Source organism: Balaenoptera borealis (assembly GCF_965194805.1).
Source record: "Balaenoptera borealis genome assembly, chromosome: 2".
In the NCBI taxonomy this organism is placed as follows: domain Eukaryota; kingdom Metazoa; phylum Chordata; class Mammalia; order Artiodactyla; family Balaenopteridae; genus Balaenoptera; species Balaenoptera borealis.
In genome coordinates this window covers 171,914,544-171,939,272 of record NC_138867.1, presented here as the reverse complement: position 1 = coordinate 171,939,272, position 24,729 = coordinate 171,914,544, and the positions used below count along the sequence as shown (strand labels likewise).

Genomic DNA, 24,729 nt, shown 5'->3' with positions numbered 1-24,729 from the left:
CAGCTGCTCCCTGGTCTCCCCGCTCCCACTCCTGCCAACAATCCAATCCCCACAAAACAGATGGCATGAGCTCCTAATGAACATATCAGATATGTCTTTCCCTTGGTTGAAACACTCTCATCAGCCAGAAATTAAATCTTCCTTCCTTAACATGGCCCTTAAGGCCCTGTATGTTCTACCTGCTGTTACCCCCCTCTGCCTTCCTCGGCCACCGCTCTAGGCACAATGGCCTCCTAGCTGGTCCCTGGACACTCTCAGCACTGTCGAAAAGAACTTTCTGTGATGATGGAAAGTTTCTATAATCTATACTGCCCAATATGGGAGCCACTAGTCACATATGACTACTGAGCACTTGAAATGTGACTGATGTGACTCAGAAACTGAATTTTAAATTTTATCTAATTTTAATTAATTTAAATATGCATAAGTACTGTGACCAGTAGCTACTGTATTGCATCACAGCTCTGAACACTTTGCCACCTCAGGGCCTTCATACCTGTTGATCCCACCACTGACACTGCTTCCCCACCCCCCACCCCCCCCACCCCCGCAACCCTCATTTCTCTTAATCCCTCATGTCTCAGCTCAAATGTCACCTCCTGGGCAAGGCCTTCCTTAATCACCAAGCTTAATCAGATGTCCCTTCAACTTCACTCTCAGCCTCAGCACTTTGTTCATTTCCCTTATACTTAAAATCTCACTCTATTTTTTTCTTAAATTTTATATTGGAGTATAGTTGATTTACAATGTTGTGTTAGTTTCAGGTGTAAAAATTCTCATTCTTTATTAGGTTACATGTTTACCTAAACCTTGATTTGTGAGGGCGTGGGCTTCTCTGAGCCTGCTTCCTCATATGCAAAAATGGAATGATAAAGGTACCCACCTCAAGGTTTGTTACAGAGATGGACCCCATGCTATTGCGCAGGGCAGTGTAGTTGGTGAGGGAGAGAACCCACGTGTGTCTGGAAGTCAAGGGAGGATGTATATGAGTCTGTCCAGTTTGGGTTTGTCCAGCTCACCACGGTGTCCTGACTCAGGCAGAGCCCAGCCTGCCACCTCCAAACTATGTGTCCTCTTACCTTCTTAGGCCTCCTTGTTTTGAAAATGAGCACAGTAGCTTACACCTCACAGTGCTATTATGAAGGATATGGAATTACATGTACTTGTGACTTCTAAATAATTAACTAGTGGGAGTTGCCTGGTGGCCTAGTGGTTAGGATTCCGGGCTTTCACTGCTGTGGCCCGGGTTCAATCCCTGGTGGGGGAACTGAGATTTCGCAAACCGGGTAGTGCAGCCAAAAAAAACCAAACAAACTATAAACAAATAAATTTGTAAAAAAAAAAAAAGAAAAAATTAACTAGTAATAACATATATAATAAAGTAACAAAGACATTTATACTTTAAAAATAACTTGTGGCATTTTGTAATTTGTAACTATGTGATTTACATATATTTGATAAGTCGATGTAAACGTATGCAAATGCGTAAATACAAAGGAAACAATACGCACAGCAACTGCCACGCCCTAAGCGTTCTTCCAATGCTTTACAGATATCAGATTACTTGGGGCTTCCCTGGTGGTGCAGTGGTTAAGAATCCGCCTGCCAATGCAGGGGACAAGGGTTCCAGCCCTGGTCCGCGAAGATCCCACATGCCGCGGAGCAACTAAGCACGGGTGCTACAACTACTGAGCCTGCGCTCTAGAGCCCGTGATCCACAACTACTGAGCCTGTGTGCCACAACTACTGAAGCCCGCGCGACTAGAGCCCGTGCTCTGCAACGAGAAGCCACCGCAGTGAGAAGCCTCCGCACTGCAAGTAAGAGTAGCCCCCACTCACCGCAACTAGAGAAAGCCCGCACAGCAACCAAGACACAACACAGCCAAAAATAAATTAATTAAAAAAATATATCAAGTTACTGAATTATTACCCACAACAATTTTATGGGGGCAGGGAGGGAGACTATTATACTCCCCATTCTACAGATGACAAAACCGAGGCACAGAGACTTTCTAAAGGTTTCAAAACTAGTCAGCGGCCGAACCGCGATTTCGTGGCAGTTCAATCACAGCTCCCAAACGCTCCCTCCGCGCCTTGGCCCCCTCCTGACCCGAGTCAGGTCGCCCTTCTGCGAGTTCCTGACCCCTCCGCCCCGCCCGGGGCCCCACACCACCTTTCTTCCCCTTGAGCTGCATCTCCGGTTCCTCCATAGTGGCTGCGGCCCTATTCGGAGGACAGGAACCGGAAGTCTGGAGGTGGAAACAGCTGCCTAAACCATCCCTGAGAAACTGGGGCACCGCATTTCTCCAGTTCCGATACTCATTGGCCTGCCCGCCTCGATCTTTATTTAGTCTACCCAGACAGGAGAAGGGCCGTGAGTTAGAGACTGGGGAAAGAGGCAATCGGCAGGTGGGTGAAGAGGGGCCGGAAACCCCTTGAAGCTCCAGGAGGGACGCTCAGGCGGGGGAGTGGGAAGGGCGCCCTCCTTTACCGAACCCCTTTTCCGGGGGCAAATAGGGGGAATACTCCACACACTGCCCACTTCGGGCCGTATAAACTCCCTTCTTGTACCCCTCTGCTGCCACCAAATCCCTGCACATACTCCTGAGCCCCCAGGACCAAACAGGAGACATTGTTATGGACGGAGACGCCGTCTGTCCGAAGGTGGAGCCGATTAGCTCCGTCTGGGAAAAACCTGTGGGTGGTGTTGAGGGTGAGGGAGGACAAGGTCAGTGAACTCTTGAGAGCCCTCTGAGGCCCCGCCCATCCCTCCCGTTCCTACTAGGCTCTCTCCCGAGCGGCGGGTACGAGAAAGCGCAGGCGCAATTGCATAGCCCTTGCCCCAGCGGAAGCCACGCCCCTCCCCCAAGCCTTAAAGGGCCAGAAACAGCTCCTACAGCTCCAGCCCTTCCGCACTTTCGGGGGGCGGGGGCGCGCAGGCGCAGTGGAGGCACTCTGCGGTGTGGGTAGCGGTCGCGTATCAAGTTGCTCTCTGTCCCGGCAGAAGAAGCCAGGGTGCAGAGGGTCCAGGCTCCATTTTGCTACCCATTACATCAATTGGAAGAGAAAAGTTTGTGAGTTGGGCCCCCAAGTTTGGGGGGACCCGGGCTTGCGGCGTGGAGTGACAGAGGAGGCTCGTAGGAGGTGAGTGGACCTCCTGGATTGACTTGGGAGGGGCGGGTGGGATGCAACCAATCACATCTTTGTTGAGCCCTAACTCATTCTAGGGATTTCCCCCCCCCCAGAAAAAAAAAACTCAGCGGACGTTTAAGATCTGCCCGTGTATCAGGCCTCCTGCTTAGATATTTACAGACATGATTTTTTTTAGTCCTCCTTTCCCCCATTTTATTAATGAAGACACTGAGGCTTAGAGAAATTAAGTAATGTGCCCAAGTTTTCACAGCCTATAAGTGGAGGGATTCAAACCCAGATGGCTGACCCCAGAGCCAGGGCTTTTAAGCAGTGCATATTGTATGTGCTCTGGTGTTGGGGAGGAGTGGGCCTGAGAAGCAGTTGGACTCTGGTGTTAATTCCTGGCTGAGTCTTAGTTTACCCACCCTCACTGTGTGAGGCCGGGTATGCAGTCAGTGCCTACTTAATGAGTTGTCAATAATTATTGCCATCTCTCCCTGTTTGGCCTTTCCACCAGCTTCCCCATGGAGCCCACCCAGCCTGCAGAGGATCTCAGCCTGACCCAGCAGCCTTCTACCCCAGAATTTGGGGACCCCGAAGACCCCAGGGGTGAGGCCCCTGACGGCTCAGACACTGTGGTCCTCAGTCTCTTCCCCTGCACCCCGGAGCCTGGGAATCCTGAACCAGATGCTGGCACCTCCTCACCTCAAGGTAGGATACTTACCCTGGACTCCTGCTTCTGGGATGCAAAAATGGTGGAATGTCAGGCCCAAGATGGGACTTCTGTCTTTGTGTCCTTGAATGTGTCTTCCATCTCCACCCTGTGAGGGGTTGCTTACTATTATTTTTTAAAATTGTGGTAAAATTCACGTAACATAAAAGTTACCATTTTAACCAGAATTGCTTACAATTCAGTGGCAGTTAAGTACATTCACAATGGCGTATAACTTCCACCTCTATGTAGTTCTAGAACATTTCCATCCCCCCCAAAGGAAACCCCAGACCCATTAGCAGTCACTCCCCATTCCCCTCCTCCAGCCCTTGGGAAGCAAAAATCTGCTTTCTGTTTCTATGGATTTGCCTGTTCCGGACATTTCATATAAATGGGTTCATACAACATGTGGCCCTTCCCGTTCTGGCTCCTTTCACTCAGCAAGATGTTTTCAAGGTTCATCCACATCGTATGGTGTGTCAGTGCTTCATCTCTATTATAGCTGAATGATATTCCACAGTATGGCTGGACCACATTTAGTTTATTCATTTATGCATTGATGGACATTTGGGTTGTTCCCCTTTTAGTGACTGAATAGTGCTGTTGTGAACATGCGTGTACAAGTTTTTCTCTGAACACATGATTTCAACTCTTTGGGGTAGATACCTAGGAGTGGAATTGCTGGGTCAGATGATAATTCTGTTTGACTTATCAAGGACCCAAGGGTTTCTTTTGACTGGAATCCTTGAACATGTCTAACTCAGTAGCCCTGAGGCCTTTGTCCCTACCATTCCCTGTGTGAAATGCTCTTCCCACACTTCTCTCCAGGTTTCTTCGACTGGCCAAGCTCTCAGTTGGTGTTACCTCCTTGGAGTGACCCTCCCTGACCATTTGCTTTAAAAGGGACTCACTCTCTGCCCTCCGTTCTTTCCACCCCCTCCCACCTACTTTTCATTTCTCCTGAACACGTATTTCAACTTAAGCTCTCATTCTATTTCTCCATTTCTGTCTGACTCCCCAACTTGTCCATGGGCCCCTTGAGGGCAGGGACTGTCTCATTTGTGCAGAACCTTGCCAGTTGCGGAGGAGAAATCCACACCCTGGGTATCTGGGAGGATGGAGTCAGTGAATAGTGGAGCCAGGCACCGTCTCTGGTAGTTCCAAGCCCCCAGGGTCTGGTCTGAAGCCCAAGACATACTGGGGAATGAGGGGAAACTGAGGCCCTTTCTATCTCTCCCAGCAGGCAGCTCCCTAAAGCACTCCACGACCCTCACCAACCGGCAGCGGGGGAATGAGGTATCAGCCCTGCCGGCCACCTTGGACTGTGAGTGGGACCCCGGTCCCCAAGGGGGAGAGAAGTAGCGGGCTGGCAGGGGCTAAGAGGAGCAACTTTGGACAAGGAATAAACTGGGGCATGGAGCTCAGATGGGACAGGTGAGGACTCTTACCTCTCTCTGCCCCCCAGCCCTGTCCATCCACCAGCTCGCGGCCCAGGGGGAGCTGAGCCAACTGAAGGAGCACCTGAGGAAAGGTGTGTGCCCACGCTCGTGTGCCGGTGTGACCGTGCCTGTGTGACCTCACATGCTGGTGTGTGCATGTGGCTGCTGACATGACCTGAGTCTCCACATGTGTACCTATGTCTGTACGTGTGTCTGAGCATGTCCGTGTGTGCATCCACATGTGTGCTTCCCCGCCCCACATCTGACCCCAGCTGCCTGCCCCGCCCCCAATTCCGCAGCACTGGGGAGAGTGGGCAGGGGTGCATCCCAGTGGTACCACCCCCCTCCTGCCAGGAGACAACCTCATCAACAAGCCGGACGAGCGAGGCTTCACCCCCCTCATCTGGGCCTCCGCCTTTGGAGAGATCGAGACCGTCCGCTTCTTGCTTGAGTGGGTGCGTCCCAGCCCGGCTGGGGGCTTCGTGGGGACTCGAGGGCGGGCCAGGGTCTCAGCTGAGTCTGCTGGTGCTGTGTCTGTAAGATGGAGCTAACATGGGGACCCCAAGATTGCAGGGGATGCACCCACCCCTCCTTTTGCCCCCCCTTCTGTCACTGTCCCCCTCTGTTCCCCCCAGGGTGCCGACCCCCACATCCTGGCTAAGGAGAGGGAGAGCGCCCTGTCACTGGCCAGCACGGGTGGCTACACAGACATTGTGGGGCTGCTGCTGGAGCGCGACGTGGACATCAACATCTATGACTGGGTAAGGTGCCACCCACTGGCCCTGGGCACCTCACAGGGTACCAGGCTGGCTCTGGGTGCTAAGAACGCAAGACAGACCCATCCCCAAGCCTAATAGAGCTCCCAGTTTTTGGGGGGGGGGCGGGGTTAGCTGACACATAAACAGCTCAGGTATAGTGAATAACATTATGTTGGCAGATACACAGACAGCTAGCTGCAAGAGCCCAGAGGCTGCCTGTAGAGCCAAGGGAAGTCAGGATGGGCTTCCTGGAAGAAGGGGCATCTAAGCTGAAACCCAAAGGAGAAGCTAGGTGGGCCAAGTGACAAGCAGAAGGAGGAACCATATTAAATTGGTGGGTGTGGGGTGTCGTGAGAATCTCGAAAAGATAGTGTTGCTTGCCCCCTACCCCTGTCCCTGACAGAATGGAGGGACACCACTTCTGTACGCCGTGCGTGGGAACCATGTGAAGTGCGTGGAGGCCTTGCTGGGTGAGTAGGAGTAGAGGCTAGCCTGAGGGGCCCTAGAGCCCCATCTGGCTCTGCAGGAATCCTGAGGGCCAGGGAAGGGTCTGAGCTCTTCTTGAACAGCTCTTGGGATGGGTGGTTGCTGCCTGCTTTGCCCAGAGGATTGATGTGGGGACAGGAGGTGGCAGGAATAGCACAGGGGTCTGGCCGACTGGGTTGAGAACCCACACCCTGCGTACCTCAGAGACCCTGGAGGTGGAGATTCTATTGGCCACATTCATCAGAGAGGTCAGGCTCTTGTCCAAGACCACACAGCAACCAGGAGACCTGTGGCTGCATAGTGGGTAGTGACTGGACCTCCCGAGTCTCCGTGCCCCACCCGGGCTCCTGGTCCCCAGGCCCAGCCCTCTCTGCAGTGTCTGCTCTGCTTTGCAGCCCGAGGAGCTGATCTCACCACTGAGGCAGACTCTGGCTACACCCCAATGGACCTCGCCGTGGCCCTGGGATATAGGAAAGGTCAGCCCGAGGCACATGGGGCTAGTGACAGGGGCCATAATGGGGGGACATGTAGGCACTGAGAGGCCCAAAGGAGGCCCTGGCAGGGTGAGGATACCAGGAAGGCCACAGTTCACATGGCCATGGAGCCCAGCCCCCTCCACGGCAAGAGGTGGGTGTGAGTAGGGGCTGTAGGCAGACCCCAGTTTGACTCCCCACTTCAGAAAATGGGGGGATCCTAACAGAACTGACCCCCTGGGGTCATGTGGGGGTGTGTGGGAAATATCCCACTCCTTCCTTGAAGGAGTTTTATTCCATTTGAGACAAGTAATTCCTCACAGTCCCCCTCATCTTTTCATAAAAGTTCCAACTTGACCATTTTGTTTGGTAAGGAATATTTTTGTAATTCTGAAAAGCCTCCAAAAATGCATTTTTACAAACTTAGGGGAAATAGAGGTTCCTATGAGGGGGGCCTCTGTCTTCCCAGCTGTGCTCTGGCAAGGGCTTGGATTTCCCTATGTATGAAATGGGTCCTCCATCCAGGTCCCAGGGCTGAGGCCCCTGTTCTTACCCTGAGGGGAAGGTACAGGTTGGCCTGTGCCTCTGCAGCCGCTGTTCAGTTCATGGCCCACCTTTTCCCTGTTCTGTTTCCAGTGCAACAGGTGATCGAGAACCACATCCTTAAACTCTTCCAGAGCAACCTGGTGCCCGCCACCCCTGAGTGAACGCTGTCTGCCAGGGACTCAGACACTCAGGGAACAAAATGGTCAACCCAGAGCTGGGGGAACCCAGAACTGGCTTCAAAGGCAGCTCCTGGACAGATGGTGGGGGGGGGGCCCTTTCCAAGAGGAACCAATAAACCTTCTGTGCAGAACTTGAAGGACTTCACTGTGCTTCCCGGAGGACGTCCTGGAGGAGGCAGCCACCCAGTCGCCTCACGCCTTCTTCTCCCCTAGCACCCGCAGGTGGTAGATGACCACTCGGCCAAAGAAATCAGTGGCGTCCTCAAATGTCACTTTCAGCCGGTCCACCTCAGCAGATGGCACAGGGAAAGTGTAAGCAGGGCAGTCAAGGGAAACAGATGCCTTATCTTTTCCCACCCACCAGCCCCAGCTCAGGTACTACAAATGTGCTGGGTGACCCAGCACACTGTGGGTCCCTCTGAAACTCTCACACAGAACAGATTATCATCAGCCCATTTTACAGGTGAAGCAGTGGAGACCGAGAGGCCAGTTGCTCGAGGTCACACGCCAGGGCCCACAGCTTTCAGATGCACAGACCACCCCACCCAGAGGCTGGGGCAGGATATCTGAAGCGAGTTGTTGTCCTCAGGATAAAAGTCCACAATCTTGCTAAGAGCCTCACTCCCCTGAGAACCTGCAGCAGAGAAAGGAGCAGTGAGGCCAGCGTACCCTCTCTAATCCCCCATCTTCCAGGGCCTTCCAGTACCTTCTAGGCGGCCCTGGCGACTGGAAAAGCCCCCCTGGAACTGGATCTGCAGCTGGGAGACACAGATGCGCTGGGGAAACTCCAGTATTACCCACTGGGAGGGGCCCTGGAAGCAGAGAAATAGAGGTCCACGGTCACTCCAGACTCAGAGCCCTGCTGTGCCTCTCTCTCATTCAGAGTCCATGGTGGGTGGGGAGCACAGTGAGCACGGGTTCCCTCCCTGGCCAACCTAACTGCCCAGCTGGGGTGCACCCAAATTCTCAGGGCGCCCTAGACCCCTGATACTGATTCACACTAGGGGTGGAGGATCCAGGGAGAGGGTGCCTCACCTGGTCCGAGTTCCAGCAGGTCTCCTCGTCCTGGTCGAACAGGTGCTTCTTTCCAAACTGCCGAGTGTTACGATTCAGCACCGAACTCACCCTAGAGGCAACCAGAATCGGCGCGTGGAGAGGTGCTGAGCCCTGCGGCGAGGGCCCGCCCACTACCAGGCCCACCCCTCCCTCGCCACCGGTTCCCCCATTTCTGTCCACTAGGGAGGGACTACATCCCAGGACAACGGCCCCGTCCTCTACTGCCCGCCGCCATTCACACCCCACCCCCGCCCGGGGCTCTCACCTGCTCACTGTCTCTGGACAAACCAAAGAGTGGGTCATCTCGGTTCCACAAGGCCTCGCAGGACTCAGGGCTGGGCTCAGTCAGGGTTCAAATCCCGGCCACCAAAGCGCGACCTTGTTCACGCTCAGAGTCTCAGAGTCTTCACGTCCTCACCTGTAGCACGGCACAAGAACAGTCACTGCTCCGTCACTCCAGTCCTAAATGTCACCTTGATCACCCCCTTGCCAGAAAAATTTAGAGTTTCGGGGACACTGCCGATGACCCGAGGCCAAGCCTTTCACAGTGGGTCCAAGGAAGGGAAACGGGTTTCCTGTGGGTTTCGGGAGCAGTCGCTCCCTCTCGGTGCCTCAGTTTCTCTGCAAACAGCTTGGAAAACCAACATCAGTACCCGGAACCGCGTGAACGCCGCGCAGGCGCAGAGTGCCTCAGGCTCGCCCAGCCCCCGCTCCCGGGGCGCGGTTTAGTTTGAGCCCCGCCCCCTCAGCGCCTGCCTCTTAAAAGGTCCTGGTCCAGTGATTGCCTATCTCTCGGAGCTGGAGGAAAAAGGCCGGCATCTAAAGCAACTGTGTGCCTACTGTGTGCGGGGAGCTGTCCTTTGGTGCCCGCGGGTATAGAGCCCTAGTTTTGGTGTCCGAGAGCCTTCTTATAATGATGTCTTCCTACCGGCAGAATGAAGTCGGCCGAATTCATTCCCTGATTGCAGTTGCCGCCTGGGAACCCCTGCATTTCACTGCCTCCCAGAGGCCAAAGGAAGAGCTGAGGAAGAGGCTACGATGGTGCGAGTACTGTACTGGGAGTCTTTATCAGCCTCGCGTGTCCCCACTGGGACACAGGAGGCCCGGTTTCCAAATCTGTCTTCTCAGTAAATGCTGCCTGGGACAGGCTTCTTGGAGGAGGGGTAATGTGAGGTGGGTTTTGAAGAATGAAGAGGAGTTTGCCAAACCGGATTATACAAAGCCTCAGATACACTGCTAAAGGTTTGGTTCTCTGATTCACTAAACAACTGCCACTCCCTACTGCCCAGCCCTGTGCTGAGTGATTCTGAGGACTGTGAGAGGCCTCGGTTCCAGCCCCATATCTGAAGATCTCCCAATGTGGGGAAGACAGAACTAGACACATACACTCCCAGCCCCATGGGGCCAGGGCTGAGCCAGGGGGAGAGATAGGGCTAGGGATGCAGGGGGTCTACCTGGAGGGAGGGCTTCCTGGGAGAGGGGATATTGTCCTGCACTTTAATGGGTGGGCAGGAATTCACCAGGGTGAGAAAAATAGGGGGGCGGGGTGGGCAGACAGGGTGAACAGCATAAGCAAAGGCCTAGTTGGATGAAAGACCATGAATTTGAATAAAATATGTGGAGCCAGATCCTGCTGGGCCTAAAGCAGTCACAGAGGTGTTTGAGAAAGGGCAGTACACCCGTCCAATCTGCATGAATGGAGGGTTCTGAGACAGAGCAGCCATTGGCAGGAGGCTGCAGTTCCTGGCTTTAACTGAATGGTCTGGGATCCAGTCCCTTTCTTCAAGGGCTAGGGGAATGGTCCTCCTGGCGTCCTACTAGTGTCTGCCCAAGTCCACACCAGGAGTGGAGGCTGGCTGGGAAACTGGGACACCAGTGGAAGGGCAGCCCCATCAACCCCTGCCTGCCAGGACTTCCTGCATTCAGTCATGGCCTGGTGCCATCCAGACCTGGCTCTGCTGGTCTCAGGGCCGGGGCTGGGGTGTCAAAAAACACCTCCCTACCCCTAGAGGAATTTAGGAAGAGCATGGACCCTGGAGGGCCCAGATCCTGTTCAAATCCTGCTTGGGCCACTCAGTCATTGGCTGTGTGATCTTGGACAAATATGTTGACCTCTCTGAGCCTCAGTTTCCTCATCTGTGAAATGGAGGGAAATATATAGGACTGCTGGAGAATTCAATGGGCTCTTCAGGCTGACACATAACAACAGTGGCTGACATTTGTTGAGCACCTACCCTGTGTTTAACTTGAAGCCACGTTTGTCTCCATCCACAGGATCATTAAATCTGCTGTGCTGGTCTCTGTCACTCCCATTTTACAGCTGAGGATACGGCCACTCAGCCACTTGGCAGCCAAGGTTCCCCAGGAAGGATATGCATGGCCCCAGGGCCCCCCTTGCCACTCCTGGTCTTGGCATGGAGCCACCTTGCCCACTGGGTTAAAGCCAGCTTCATACCCTCTTCCCGCCTCCTCACCCCACCGGTGCCTGGTCATGAAAGAGCCTCCTGTTTCTCCAGGGAATTAGCAACTCTAAGCTCCCAGCAGGGCAGCAAAAAGTGGTCCATTCATTTGCCTTAGTGAGAAGAGACAAGGCACTCCCTCCTCCCTCACCCCAGGGGATGGGGCAGAGGGAGGTCTAGAAGAGCCAGGAGCTGTAACTCTGGTTGGCTGAGGGAGACTGAAGCAAAGAAGTCATTTGGCTAAGGTCACCGAGGGGAACCGGGATACAAACCCCAGTCTGACTCTGGAGTTCCCTCCACTGAGCTGAGTTCTGCATTTTTCAGGAGAGGGCTAGGAGGCTCAGAGAGGGTCAGGGATTTGCTGAAGTCACACAGCAAGTATGGCTCAGCAGGGACTCTCTCTGGGGAGGCAGCCACACTCATGGCAGAAAACAGGTCCCACTTCCCATGAGTTTGTCATCCCGGAGTAGGGCAGGGAAAAGCCCTCAGATTGCTTCAGGCCTCAGTTCCCCTTGGGGAATAAGTGTAATGGTTGTCCCAAGACCCCAGCCTGGAGGGTCTGTGGGGGTGGAGGTGATGGAGTCGCCTGGGCTGGCAGCCCCTCTATGGGGCAGGTCCGGGTCTGATTTATCCACCAGGGCCTGCATGAGTACCACAGGGCCCAGCTCAGAGTAAACGGATGCTCACTTGTTTCCAACTGGACTTGTTGGTCCTGGCAGGGGGCAAGCCTGGGAGCCTGGAAGCCTGGGGAAGTGGAGATGACAATAGGCATGAGAGGGGTCAGCCAAGCATGAAGGGATTGAGCTGAGTTCACGTGAGAACAGGGCCACGACTGGCCGACTGGCCGTGCTGAGTATTGAGCATGAGTGGCTGTGCTGTGAGCATGGCCCTGGGGGGACTGTCTCCATGTTGGTGACTTGGGGTCAAGTGATCATGGTTGGGTGCTGGCTGTCTGTAGGTAATGCCATGGCTGTAAACATAGTAGGGTGTAAACAACATGGGGCAAATGTGGGCTGTTTGTGGCTGCCAGGAAGGCTAAGTTTCGGTGGGTGTGCACAGCAATGGGTGTGTTTGAGTGTGAAGGGACTAGGTGCAGCCGGGCTCACAGCTGTGAGTTTGGTTGTGCAGCAGACATGACTTGTGTATGGCCAGTGTGACTTATATGTGGCCTGGCTGGGTATGGTTGTATATGAGCTGCCTGTGCTGTCACTGTGTCTCTGGCATATGACTTTGTATCAGTGGTTATCGGTAACATTGTATGTGACAGGAGTGAATATGGTTGCATGTGCCCTGTCAGTATGTCACCTTGGGTGTGCGAAAAGCACTTCGGGGGACACTGTCCACCCCTGATGCCCAGATGTCCTGGAGGGTCTTGCCTTCTTGCTCCTGTTCTGGCTCACAAGCCCCCTCCCCTGCTCCCTCCCCCCACTCGCAGCAGCCCCTGGCCCAGGCCCCAGTGTAGAAGAGACAGAGAGAGCACTCAGGGCTGGAGGAGGGGGGTGGTTGGCCCATTCCCAGTGCAGGCCTATAAATAGCTCTTTGAGCCCGGCAGATTCCCAGGCAAGGTTGCCTCATTCAAGCCCCCAGCAACAGCCTGCTCCCGGGCCTCAGGCCAGCCCCTCTAAGCTCAGCCCTGGCACCAGCCAGGGGAGCCAGGGGGTGGGGGAGTGAAAGGGTGAGGGGAGTCAGGATGGGGATCAACTTGGTTCTGAAGCCACAGACCTGGGCTCCCACTTGGCCCCTACCCATACTCTGCAACCTCAAGCACATGTCCTGTCTCCCCAGCCTCAGTTTTCCCAGCTGGAAAATGGGCAGCAGCACGATAGCAGCCCCCAGCTTGTGTGTTTACTTCCCATTTCATTCTCCCAGCAACCCTGTAAGGTGGTTACTCTTAATTATCCTTGTTTTCGACAGGGAAACTGAGGCACAGAAAGACGAAATGGCTGGCCCAGAGTTACACCACTGTTAGGAGTTGCAGAGAGGGTTTTGGTTTTTTGGGGTCTTCTGTTTGTTTGGTTTTGCCATGCCACACGGCTTGCAGGATCTCAGTTCCCCAACCAGGGACTGAACCCTGGCCACAGCAGTGAAAGTGCCAAATCCTAATCACTAGACTGCCAGGGAACTCCCCAGAGAGGGGTTTTGAACTCTGGACTTGTGAGGCCAAGCTGCAACTCCCACACATGTCACCCAGACCCCTGTCCCCACCGCCTGTCACCTGCAGACACTTATATCAGTGTGATCCCCAACCTCCATCCCTCCTCTGTGATGAGAAGTTGAACAGTGAGCATAGTTCCCCATTGTGTCACTTTGGCCCCTGGGGCCACCACTAGCCCACCCCCCGAACAGCAGTCTGACACAGACCTTCTAGGGCAACATTGCTCCCCTGGGGTCTTCATCCTTCACTCATTCTCACCCCCTTTTTGGTAATCTTGCCGAAATCACCTAGTTCCCTGTTTGTCCCCCCACCAGACTGAAATCCACCCTCAGAGATGCACACACACACACACACACACACACACACAGATGCAGGACACTGGTGGAGTGCACAGACCCTCTGACCAGCACAGCCCATTCTCAGTGCTGAGAAACTAAGACCCTGGGAAAGAAGGCCAGCTGGGTAGAGGGCTGATTTCTTTAAGATTTTGTTCTCCTTCATTTCCATTTTTCATTGTGGTAAGATACACGGAACATAAAATTTACCATTTGAAAGTGTACAATTAGTGGCATTAAGTATACTCACATTATTGTGCAGCCATCACCACTATCTAGTTCTAGAACATTTCCATCACCCTAAAAGGAAACCCTGTACCCATTTGCAATCACTCCCTGTTCCCCCTCCCCCAAGCCCCTGGTAATCACTAATCTACTCTCTGCCTCTGTATTTGTCTGTTCTGAACACTTCATATAAATGGACTCATACTGTGACTTTTTGTGTCTGGCTTCTTTCACTCAGCATGACGTTTTCAAAGTTCATCTATGTTGTAACATATATTAGTACTTCATTCCTTTTTATGGCTGAATAATATTCCATTGTAGACCTTTTAAGATCAGGGGTCTCCCTGCAAAGACACGCACATGCCACCTGCTCAAAACAAAGGTATTTCTGTAACAACAGTACCTGGTCCACAGCAGGTGCTCCATAAAAGTTGACTAGATAAGGGAATGAATGAATGAATGAATGATAGTTCTGGCTGGCGCTGGCAGAAACAGCTCTGGGTGTGACACACCTGGGCTCTGACTCTGCAAGTCTCTTACCAGCTGTGTGAACCAGGGAGATTTCTGTCCTCTCTGAGCCTCAGCTTCCTCTCTATACATGGTGTAAAAGAGTAACTGTAGCCAAAACTGCTTCAAGTGTGAACCTGCAGGCAGACCAGGGCTGGAATCCCAGCTCAGTCCTTCCCCTCTGCGTGACCTTGGGAGAGACTTCGTGTCCCTGGGGGTCTCAGTTTCCCCATCTGTAAGATGGAGCAGACCCCACTGCGGGGGCATCTGGGGATCCTTAACGTGGCACCTGGGGCGAAGTGAATGGGAAGTCAGGAACAGTCTTCCCCGGGGTGGGGTGAGTGGTCGTAGGAATAGGGAGGGGGTTTTAGGCAGAGGGAGCACCCTCCCTCGCGCAGTTGGAGGCGTCGGGCTGACAGGGGCGCATGCGCAGAGCAGCCCCGCAGCCCCTTTATAAGCGCTGAGGCGGCGCTGGGGCGAGCGGAGCACAGGGCTCAAGGGTGGACCCGGCGCGGATTGAGCGCAGCCAGAGCGTCCTTTGTGCCGGTTGACCGCCCCGGGATGCGTCCGAGCTAGGAGCCAGGTGGGGGTCCGTCGTGGGGAGGGGGCCGCGTTGAGGGAGAGGTCCTTGAAAACAGAAACAGAGCCCGAGATTGGGGAGGGGGGATCAGAGGGAAGCCCCCAGAATGGGGAGGGGGTTTAGAAGGGGAGGGAAGCCCCGGGTTGGGGAGGGAACCCCCACTGGGAGAGGGCTTGGGAATGTCAAGGGGATTGGGATTTTGGGGCAAGGTTGGTTGTCTGGGGAATTCGGAGACGACCCCGCGATGGGGAAGGGGCCGGGCTGGGGGTGGGTCTTAGAATTGGGGAGGCACTGGGAACCAAGGCTAGGGAAGGGGCACCCCGAGCTTAGAGAGAAGAGGGGGACACCCACACGTTGTGCGGGGGACTCTGGAACAGGGCACCCCGTGTCTGAGCTGAGACACCCCAAGATTTTAAGTGGGGATTCCCAATTTGCAGATGAATGCAGGATTCCAGGCTGGACTGCAGCGGGGAGGGGGCCCCCAGACCAGCCTGAGCCCAATGGACGGGGTCTGCACTGAGAGTGAACCCCGACAGGGATGGGGTGCCCTGCAGTCTCCCTGTCTTTTTGGCTCAAGTCTTGTCACCACATCTTGACTCAGGGAGGAGGCTCTGGGGGGCTCATTCCCAAGGTGGTCCCTGTTGTTCCCTGGGACTTGGAGTTGGGGTGCTGTCCCTTCTCCCAGGGAGCACATTGTGTCTCCGAGGTGAATGCTAGTTGAGAGCCTCTTAAAGCCCCCAGTTATGGATCCCAAGGACCCGTAAAGAGCACCCAGTCTCTAGAGGGGAGCCACCCCCAGTACTTCCACATCTGGCCACATCCTCACAGCTAGACACAGATCCTTGCCTCACCCCTTCCGTTCCATCTGGCCACATGGATGCATGTGGAAGTCCTGGCTTGGCTTGGGGGCACAGGCGCTGGGAAGGAGGGGGCTGGGACCCCAGGCCCAGCCTGGGCAGGAGCAATCCCCATCCCTGTTCCTCTTTGTTCCTCTCAGCAGCATTAATGGGAGACAGCCAGGCTGAGGAGAGGGTTGGCGCTGGGCCCCAGTGGGGGATGTGGGGCAAGGGCCGGGAGGGAGGGCTGGGCAGACCATGGGACCCCAGACCCCAGCAGCCTCATTGGCGTGTGGACATTTCCAAACGGAAGGCGTCCCCCAGGAGGTAGGGACTTTGCGTGTGTGTGTGTGTGTGTGTGTGTGTGTGTGTGTGTGTGTGTCTACCCCGTACTGGGAGAAGGCGTGTGCTTATGGGGGGACCCGGGGTCCTCTGTGACTCTAATGTGACCAAGGTTGTGTCTTCGTCAGGAAACTTGTGCTGGGGGCCACTTCACCAGGTTGCAAAATGATGTATGCCCACCAGTCACCAAAGCCACAATTTATCCAGCCTGGTCTGTGCCAGGGGGCCGGCAGCTACGTGAGTGAGTGTGTGTGAGGAACTGTGTCTGACAGAGTGGCCTCATCGAGGGGTTTATGTGGGGAGCCTGAGACTGTGGGTGTGTGTCTTTGTGCAGAAGACGTGCTGCCTGGCTTGTAAGTGCCCATATTGTCTCTCTTTGTTAATGTCACTGTGAATCTGTGAGTGTGTGTGTCTCCTAGGCTCTGAGCCTAGAGTGTGTGGCTGTGTATGTGTCCCGTGTGTGCAGCAAGGGTCCTCTCCATGTGATTGGCAGTGTGGACCCTGAGTGGGTGAGTGTGAGATGTAGTCTGTGTACAGAGTTGGGGAGCTAATGGGAGAGACATTGACAGGGGTTCAGGTCTCCAAGGGACAACCTGGGATGATTTACTGAGGCCGGTTTCCTTTCTTCTCCAAGGAGTTTCCATGCTCGAGCCCATGCACACAAATACGCTCTGACTCCAAGGCCAGTAACACATACACACGTGTGCTCATAGCCCTTGCTGAGGGGTACTTGAACCCACACATCCAGAGACCACACTGGGTCCCCTATGCCCCACCCAGTGCATATTGCTGCTGTGGACCCTCGTACATGTTCACACACCACAGGGTGCAACCTCATGGATATCCTTGCCTGGACGCACACACAGGCACAAACACACAAAAATGCCTGCTAGCAAACTCACCCTCACTCAGTGCCTTCTGAGACAGGAGGTTGATGTGAGGGAGGGGGAGACACACACACACACACACACACACGCGTGCGTGCGCGTGCACACAAACACACTCACACTCTGTCTCTCTCTCTCTCTCTCCCCTCCTGGGCCACCCCTCCCACAAAGCCCCACAGGCCCCTACTTGCATATGTATGAGGCTCATGCATTATTAATGAGGGGACAAGCCCCAGACAGCTGTGTAAATGCTCACCTCTCATGGCCCTGGGGAAGAGGTACTTTAAGAGAAGGGGTGTGGGTGTGTGAGGTGCAACTGGAGGGGATGGAGTGTGTGTGGGAGGGCGTGGGGGGGAGTGCAACTGAACCTTTGTATGTCACCTTGTTGGACCACCATTGCATATTTGAGTGTGTACACAAGGCTTTGTGTATAAGAAGCTGTTGTTTAAGTGAACATTTCTTGGACTTCACAAGTCTTAGCTCATTCCATTCTCACAATAACACTCTGAAGTATGTGCTGGTTGATCCCCATTTTACAGGTGGGAAAACTGAGGCACGGAGTGATGAAGCAGCTGTCTAGGATCATGCAGCATGCAGGGAGTAGAGGCAGGGTTTGAAGTCAAGTCATGTGGATATAGTCTGAGCTCTTAACAATACAGAGTATGTGTGTGTGTGCACGTGCGTGAGAATTCTCTGAACTTGCCCCCTCCTAAAACTCTCTTGGGGTAGGCACAGCCCAGAGTCCTGCCCCACCCTCTAATACCCATCCAGGCCTTGGACAGCCATCAGGGGACCCCGCCCTGCTCAGGGTTCCGAGGGGGAGAAATGAGGACAGCCTGGGATGGAGGCAGAGGTTGCTGAGGTTTACAGGTCGGTAGTTAGGGGCATCGTCCCAGAAGCTGGCCTCTGCCCTGCTGTGCAGTCCCAGGCAAACCGCTCACCCTCTCTGGACCCCGAGATGCTGCCCTAAGAAGGCAAGAAGGAGACCAAGCGGGTAGTGCCACTGCGTGGCCGCCCCAGAGTTCAGCACCACGGACAGGTCCCCGGCCTGCCTCCCTATGGGGGCCTCTGGGAGCTGGGAACTGGTGGGGCCAGCTGTCCCCCACAGGACCCTATTCTGGACTCCATCCACACTGGCTATTCTTTTATCAGGAGGAGGGTGCAAGGGCTGGGTTTGTAGGTGATGTTCTAACTTCCCATCTGCCCCCACCTTCTGAGCCACCCCCGGGGTAAGGGGAAGGGGGTTCCAGAGGGGTGGGACGCACCACCACCCCAGGGTTTCTAGTCTCTGGAAGACTGTGAGGTTTGGGAGGGCACTGCTGTATCCCAGTGTTTGGAATGGGCCTTGCTTACAGGTAGTGCTCAATATTTGTCCACTTTATGCTCATGTGCCACAACCCCTATAGGAGTCTAGACCCACAACTGGAGTTTCTCTGTGGATCTAGAAGGCACCTTCGCCAGTCAGTATGAATTCAGGGGGAGGATGGGGTGGGCGAGGGCGAGGTCCCTTCCTCCAGCTGGGACTTGGCAGCTCTTCAAAAATCCCAGAAACCAGGAATAGAATCTTGGCGACAACCAAATCCTGGAATTGAAGCTGAGAATCGTGTCAGTCAGCAAACCCAGATTACAGGCTGGATTGGAGTCCAGTCTGCTGCCAGAACTAGGGACCCCAGGCAGACTAGGACTGGCTGCTGCTCTCTAGGAGCCCCCAGTTTGATTCGGGAGGCTGACTTGAAAAATGGGACTTTGATCTTGGCTATGTTAAAGTCAATAATAATAATAGGAGCTGAAATTTACTCCTTCATGCCAGGCAGTTCTAAGCATTTTATATGTATTGACTATATTGACTCATCTATCCCTTCCAACTACCTGATGTTATCCCCTGAGGCACAGAGAGAAAGAAACTGAGGCACAGAGAAGCTAAGCTACTTGCTCAAGGTCACCCAGCAAGGAACAGGCAAAAGACAACCCCAGGTTTGATTCCCTCCAGCACCCATGCTCTGACCATAGGACTTCACTGCTCGGATTCTGAAGTCAGTGAGTCCTGGGTTCGGATTCTGGCTCAGCCCTGGCTTGCTGACTGTGTGACCTTGAGTGACACACTGGCCTCTCTGAGCCCCAGTTTCCAGATCTGTAGAATGGGAGGAATTGGTCCTTTCATGCCGACTGTCTAGGAGGGTTGTACTCACCCCTTCCTTCCTCTCCATCTTGTTTCAGGTCCAGGATGGGGGCCATGTCTGTCTGGGTCTCAGGCCTCCTGATTCTCCAGATGCTGCTCTTTGTGGCTGGGGAACAGGGTGAGTTGGCTTGTTGGGTGGGAGAGGTTGGGGTCTGGAGAATTGACAAGATGGGGCAGCGTTTTAACTTGAGAGCCTTCTCCTGCTGGTTCTCTGGCTTGGTCTGGAGAATAAAATGAGAATAGATGAAAAAAGTCTTTGAACAGTCAAAAGCGAACAAGACACCTGAGAGGTTATTTTTAGTCATTGCCAGCAGAGGCTAGAGGTTCCCGCCTCTCACTGTTTTGCTGAGATGAGCTGAAGAGAGAGAGGAAAAAAAAGAGGGAGAGAGAATAGTATGAAGATTGATTAGTGATGCCTGCCATGGGTGGGACAATAGAAATAAAGGTCTGTGTGCCTCTCCCTGGCATCTCCCCAGTAGCGGTCAAAAGCCCAGACTTTAGAAACGCCTCCTGATTTGCTCTGTGGCCTTACGCAATTATAATGATGTCTCTGAGCCTCAATTTCCTCAACTCCCCCAAAAGAGGATGAGACATGGCTACCTCTGCAGATGGTTATGAAAATCAAATGAGCTGATTGCTATTTATAAAGTGCCTGTTATATAGAAGGTACTCCACAAACACTGTTTCTCTTCCAATGGCTGCCTCTTGCTTAACTTTTGCGGAAACCATGGCTCAGAGCAGAATAGTGACTTTCCCATGGACACATAGTGAGTCAGTGACACTGAGAGTTAAATTCCTGGCCTCCAGGGTCTGGACTTTGAGTGGAGGCAGAACTCTGAAGGGATTCGACCCCATTACCCCTCTTCTGCTCACAGATTGGGTTACAGATCACAGATCTGTGTACGGCATTGTGATGTTGTGTAGGCAACCTAACCTCTCTGGCCTCAGTCAGAGGGTCCTTGCCTCTCAGTCAGGCCCTCTCTCCACCTTCTCCACCCCAGGCACACAGGACGCCACTGCTGCTGCCACTGCCGAGAAGGGGCTCCACATGCAGAAGGTGGGGTCTGGGTCGGTGCGGGCTGCGCTGGCAGAGCTGGTGGCCCTGCCCTGTCTCTTCACTCTGTGGCCACGGCCAGGTGCAGCCCGAGAAGCCCCTCGGATCAAGTGGACCAAGGTGCGGACTGCATCAGGCCAACGGCAGGACTTGCCCATCCTAGTGGCCAAGGACAACGTGGTTCGAGTGGCCAAGGGCTGGCAGGGACGTGTGTCACTACCTGCCTACCCCCGGCACCGGGTCAACGCCACGTTGCTACTGGGGCCACTGAGGGCCAGCGACTCCGGGCTCTACCGTTGCCAGGTGGTGAGGGGCATCGAGGATGAGCAGGACCTGGTGCCCCTGGAAGTGACGGGTCAGTTGGGGGAAGGGGAGGGGCCAAGGCTGGGATGGGGAAGCCCATCCACTGAATGTCACCTTAGAAATTACTCCCTGGGGAATTCCCTGGTGGTCCAGTGGTTAGGACTCTGCACTTTTACTGCCGAGGGCCCAGGTTCGATCCCTGGTCAAGGAGCTAAGATCCCACAAGCAAAAAAAAAAAGAAAAGAAAAGAAAAGAAAAAGAAATCACTCCCTGAACAGTGATTTGCTTTCAGTTCTTCTGATAAAGTCAGGAAGAAAGTCTCCATGGGTATGCCTCTCTCTTTAACATCTCTCTCTTTCTCTTTTAGCTAAGAGAGAGCAGCCTCTGGCTCAGTCTCTTATGGACCACAGCATTTCATAGGATTTCATAACCTTGTTTTAAGTCCATTTCATGGTTACCTACTTTCACATAAGGCAAAGGATATTGGCTTTCTATTTAAAATAGGAATACAAATTTCCTTTTAAAATAAATACATGTTTTTAAAAAGTGAAGTTATTTTTAAAAAGTGGATTAAAAATATAGATTAAGTAAATAACAGTCATCAATGTAACCAGTTCCTATATTAAATTGTTTCTGTTGAAATAGTCAGTGTTGTTTCTGTTTTCCTAACCAATCAAGATGAACAAGGCAAAAAAAAATTTTTTTTTAATTATTAAAGCAAAGTCGTAGGACAAGGCATGGCACACAGAAGATGATCAATTGATATTTGACGAATGAATCAATGAATAGATTTGTGGGGTCTTTTGGCTGCGTTTTGGGTCTTCATTGCTGCGCGTGGGCTCTCTCTAGTTGCAGCGAGCGGGGGCTACTCTTAGTTGCGGTGCGCGGGCTTCTCATTGCGGTGGCCTCTCTTGTTGCAGAGCATGGGCTCCAGTAGTTGTGCCCGTGGGCTCAGTAGTTGTGGCTCAGAGGCTCCAGAGAGCAGGCTCAGTAGTTGTGGCGCACGGACTTAGTTGCTCCAAGGCATGTGGGATCTTCCTGGACCAGGGCTTGAACCCGTGTCCCCTGCATTGGCAGGCGGATTCTTAACAACTGTGCCACCAGGGAAGCCCAATGAATGGATTGTTGTGTGGAGAATGTCCTGTGGACTCCTACTGGGAAGTCAATTTCCCGTAACCTGTGTTGGCCATGAGCAAAGTCCCTGCACCCTGTGTTCTGGAGCACAGTCTTTCCCCAGCCAACAGTGTCTCACTGCATATTTTATGGGGTCAACCAATCGTCCCCTTTCCAAGGCCTTGTTCTCAAAACTGATAAACCTCAAAGAAAACTGATAAGTGGTGAAAGAAGAGAATTCCACCTCTGGGTTTGGTAGTTCGTTCATTCAGCCAAACATTTATTGAGCAGCTACCACATGCCAGCCTGGTGCTGGAGACATAGCCATGACTGAGACACAGCTGCTGCCTTCTGGGAGCTCTCAGTTTGATAAAATGGAACAAAATATTTAATACCTTTGTTCTGCTCAGCCATTTCTCTCATCCCTAAATCAGAATTTGAGTCACAGTGAGCTTATTGATGCTTCATGTCCTGGTTTACATGTCACCTCCTCCAGGAAGCCTTCGGTGATTCCATTTCTAAGCTGGGCAAGAACCACATTTGGGGGCTTCCCTGGTGGCGCAGTGGTTAAGAATCTGCCTGCCAATGCAGGGGACACGGGTTTGAGCCCTGGTCTGGGAAGATCCCACATGCCGTGGAGCAACTAAGCCTGTGTGCTACAACTACTGAGCCTGTGCTCTGGAGCCCACGTGCCACAACTACTGCAGCCTGCGCACCTAGAGCCCATGCTTCACAACAACAGAAGCCGCTGCAATGAGAAGTACGCGCACCGCAACGAAGAGTAGCCCCCGCTCGCCACGACTAGAGAAAGCCCGCACGCAGCAACGAAGACCCAGTGCAGCCAAAAATAAATAAATAAATAAATAAATTTATTTTTTAAAAACCCACCACATTTGATCACCCATTGCTGCCTTTGCTTCCCCTATGTATGCATGTACTTAATTCCTAAAAGGCAGAATCTCTCTCTCACTCTTCTCCATGCCTCCTGTCACCTCCAGAGCCTAACCCTAGGCAAGAAGGGTGCTATCTTTGGAGTCAGATCTTTCTGGATATAACTTCTGGCTCTCCCTTATACAGGTTATGTGGCCCTAGACCTGTCCCTCAACCTTTCTGAGCCTGAGTTTGCTCCTCTGGAAATGGGGATAATCATAGGGTTGTTATAAGATTTCAATGAGATGGTGCTTATAAATGCTTTTTACATAGCAAATATTTAACAAATACTATGGCCCTTTATGGCCATTGCTATCAGTTTCCTCATCTGTAAAATGGGGGCATATCAGTCTCACTCCCCATCATCACCCTAGCACTATGCCTGTTGCTGAGTGAACAGACATGGTACAGGGCAGTGTAGGGCAGCAGGTCTGTTATTATCAGACTGGGTGGTGGGGGGGCATTCTGCAAGAGCGAGGTCTGTTCTTGAAGATTACAGCATAAATCATCCTGGATGTTTCCCCATAGGTGTTGTGTTCCACTACCGAGCAGCCCAGGATCGCTACTCGCTGACCTTCGCTGAGGCCCAGGAGGCCTGCCGTCTCAACTCGGCCACCATTGCAGCCCCGCGGCACCTGCAGGCTGCCTTCGAGGATGGCTTTGACAACTGTGACGCCGGGTGGCTCTCTGACCGCACTGTTCGGTGAGGGGGTACACAGGGTAGGGAGATGGAGAGCTAGCCCCTGGAGAAAGATGGTCCTTGGGGGCCCCAGGAGCACACATCTGAGAGGGACCCCCACCTTGTCTTGTCAGGTATCCTATCACCCAGTCCCGTCCTGGTTGCTATGGTGACCGTAGCAGCCTTCCAGGGGTGAGGAACTATGGGAGGCGAGACCCACGGGAACTCTACGATGTGTATTGCTTTGCCCGTGAGCTGGGGGGTAAGTCTGGGGCTGGCAGAACACCCCCTTCCCTGAGCCCCATTACCCTCCCTATCCCCCATCCTTCCCTAAGTCCTTCCTAGCTCTCCTAAGTTTCATCCCTCTCTAAACCTGCAGCCAAGATCTGAGCCCACTGGTTCCCTGAGCCTTCCTCCACTCCTTGAGCCCCTCTCCTTCTCTGTGCCCCTTCCCTCTCTCTGAGCCTCTTCCCTCTCTGAGGCTTTGTCCCCTTCTCTGAGTCTCTCCCCCTTCCTGCCCCCCTCCCTCTTCCTACTTCCCTCCTCACTGAGCCCCCCTCACCAAGGCCCTCCCTCTCTCTGAAGCTCAACTCGTTAAGGGGCCTGAGTTACCTCACTTGAAAAAGAAAGTGAAGCCCCCTCTTAGCACTGCATGAGAGGTAACGACAGTGATGTTCTGGCGATGGGGGCATGCAGCTGCGGCTGCCGCAACCCAAATCCAGCCAGATCAGGGCTATTTGGGGTGGGACCCCCTTCCCGGGCTCCGGGGGAGGGTTCTTGGGGCCCCTCTGACCTTCTCCCGCGCCTTCCCGCAGGCGAGGTCTTCTACGTAGGCCTGGCCCGCCGCCTGACACTGGCCGGCGCGCGTGCCCAGTGCCGCCGCCAGGGCGCCGTGCTGGCCTCGGTAGGACAGCTGCACCTGGCCTGGCATGAGGGCCTGGACCAGTGCGACCCGGGCTGGCTGGCCGACGGCAGCGTGCGCTACCCGATCCAGACGCCGCGCCGGCGCTGCGGGGGCCCAGTCCCGGGCGTGCGCACCGTCTATAGCTTCGCCAACCGCACCCGCTTCCCGGCGCCGGGAGAGCGCTACGACGCCTACTGCTTCCGAGGTGCGCGTGAGGCCACGCCCCTTGAGTGTGCGTCCCCTGGTGGCCACGCCCCAAGGGCATGCACCTTGATAACGGCCGCGCCCCGGGAGCTTGGCTTTCTAGTGGAGGTGGAGGCCAGGCAGGGGAGAGATACGAGAAAACTTGCTCCGCGGTGAGCCACGCCCCCAGGGAAAGGTCATACCCCTGAGACAAGCTTTCCGTAGGAGCCCCGCCTTAGAGGAGGACGAGACCCAGAGAAGACCAAGCTCTGGGGGG

General features: G+C 54.0%; 4 protein-coding genes across 17 annotated transcripts in view; 2 read left to right on the top strand and 2 right to left on the bottom strand.

The window, feature by feature from the left end:
* LOC309623249 (BLOC-1-related complex subunit 8) overlaps positions 1 to 2,253 on the bottom strand; it is a 33,374-nt gene extending 31,121 nt beyond the window's left edge. For 8 of the 9 annotated variants that reach the window (XM_082379932.1, XM_082379943.1, XM_082379946.1 and 5 more), the window contains exon 1: positions 2,174 to 2,253. In XM_082379932.1, coding sequence (XP_082236058.1) covers positions 2,174 to 2,210 — 37 coding nt within the window. In that variant the 5' untranslated portion in view covers positions 2,211 to 2,253. The remainder of the gene's footprint in view (positions 1 to 2,173) is intronic. The other variant, XM_082379934.1, reaches the window with a different exon arrangement.
* Positions 2,254 to 2,264: 11 nt separating this feature from the next.
* RFXANK (regulatory factor X associated ankyrin containing protein) lies at positions 2,265 to 7,856 on the top strand. 3 transcript variants are annotated; one of them, XM_082379974.1, is made up of 10 exons: positions 2,265 to 2,409; positions 3,005 to 3,144; positions 3,650 to 3,843; positions 5,085 to 5,168; positions 5,310 to 5,375; positions 5,638 to 5,738; positions 5,919 to 6,044; positions 6,445 to 6,511; positions 6,923 to 7,003; positions 7,637 to 7,856. In XM_082379974.1, exons 3-10 carry the CDS (start codon positions 3,657 to 3,659, stop codon positions 7,705 to 7,707), a joined length of 783 nt encoding a protein of 260 aa, XP_082236100.1. In that variant the 5' UTR covers positions 2,265 to 2,409; positions 3,005 to 3,144; positions 3,650 to 3,656; the 3' UTR covers positions 7,708 to 7,856. The 3 variants fall into 3 exon arrangements, with proteins under 3 accessions (XP_082236100.1, XP_082236098.1, XP_082236099.1); XM_082379972.1 differs by lacking the exon at positions 2,265 to 2,409 and having other exon boundaries at positions 2,927 to 3,144; positions 5,088 to 5,168; XM_082379973.1 differs by lacking the exons at positions 2,265 to 2,409; positions 6,923 to 7,003 and having other exon boundaries at positions 2,927 to 3,144.
* NR2C2AP (nuclear receptor 2C2 associated protein) lies at positions 7,361 to 24,295 on the bottom strand. Of its 2 annotated transcripts, XM_082379976.1 has the most exons (7): positions 24,159 to 24,295; positions 19,297 to 19,507; positions 9,047 to 9,199; positions 8,761 to 8,851; positions 8,432 to 8,537; positions 8,292 to 8,359; positions 7,361 to 8,037 (listed from the first exon to the last, which is right to left on the bottom strand). In XM_082379976.1, the coding sequence occupies exons 3-7, from the start codon at positions 9,082 to 9,084 to the stop codon at positions 7,918 to 7,920; spliced, it is 423 nt and encodes a 140-aa protein (XP_082236102.1). In that variant the 5' UTR covers positions 9,085 to 9,199; positions 19,297 to 19,507; positions 24,159 to 24,295; the 3' UTR covers positions 7,361 to 7,917. The 2 variants fall into 2 exon arrangements, with proteins under 2 accessions (XP_082236102.1, XP_082236101.1); XM_082379975.1 differs by lacking the exons at positions 19,297 to 19,507; positions 24,159 to 24,295 and having other exon boundaries at positions 9,047 to 9,486.
* Positions 9,813 to 24,729, top strand: part of NCAN (neurocan) — a 28,006-nt gene continuing 13,089 nt past the window's right edge. For 2 of the 3 annotated variants that reach the window (XM_082379925.1, XM_082379923.1), the window contains exons 1-6: positions 11,928 to 15,045; positions 19,325 to 19,404; positions 20,288 to 20,695; positions 23,215 to 23,389; positions 23,500 to 23,627; positions 24,181 to 24,474. In XM_082379925.1, the coding sequence (XP_082236051.1) occupies positions 19,332 to 19,404; positions 20,288 to 20,695; positions 23,215 to 23,389; positions 23,500 to 23,627; positions 24,181 to 24,474 (1,078 nt within the window). In that variant the 5' untranslated portion in view covers positions 11,928 to 15,045; positions 19,325 to 19,331. Of the gene's footprint in view, positions 9,823 to 11,927; positions 15,046 to 19,324; positions 19,405 to 20,287; positions 20,696 to 23,214; positions 23,390 to 23,499; positions 23,628 to 24,180; positions 24,475 to 24,729 lie in introns of those variants that run through there. The other variant, XM_082379924.1, reaches the window with a different exon arrangement.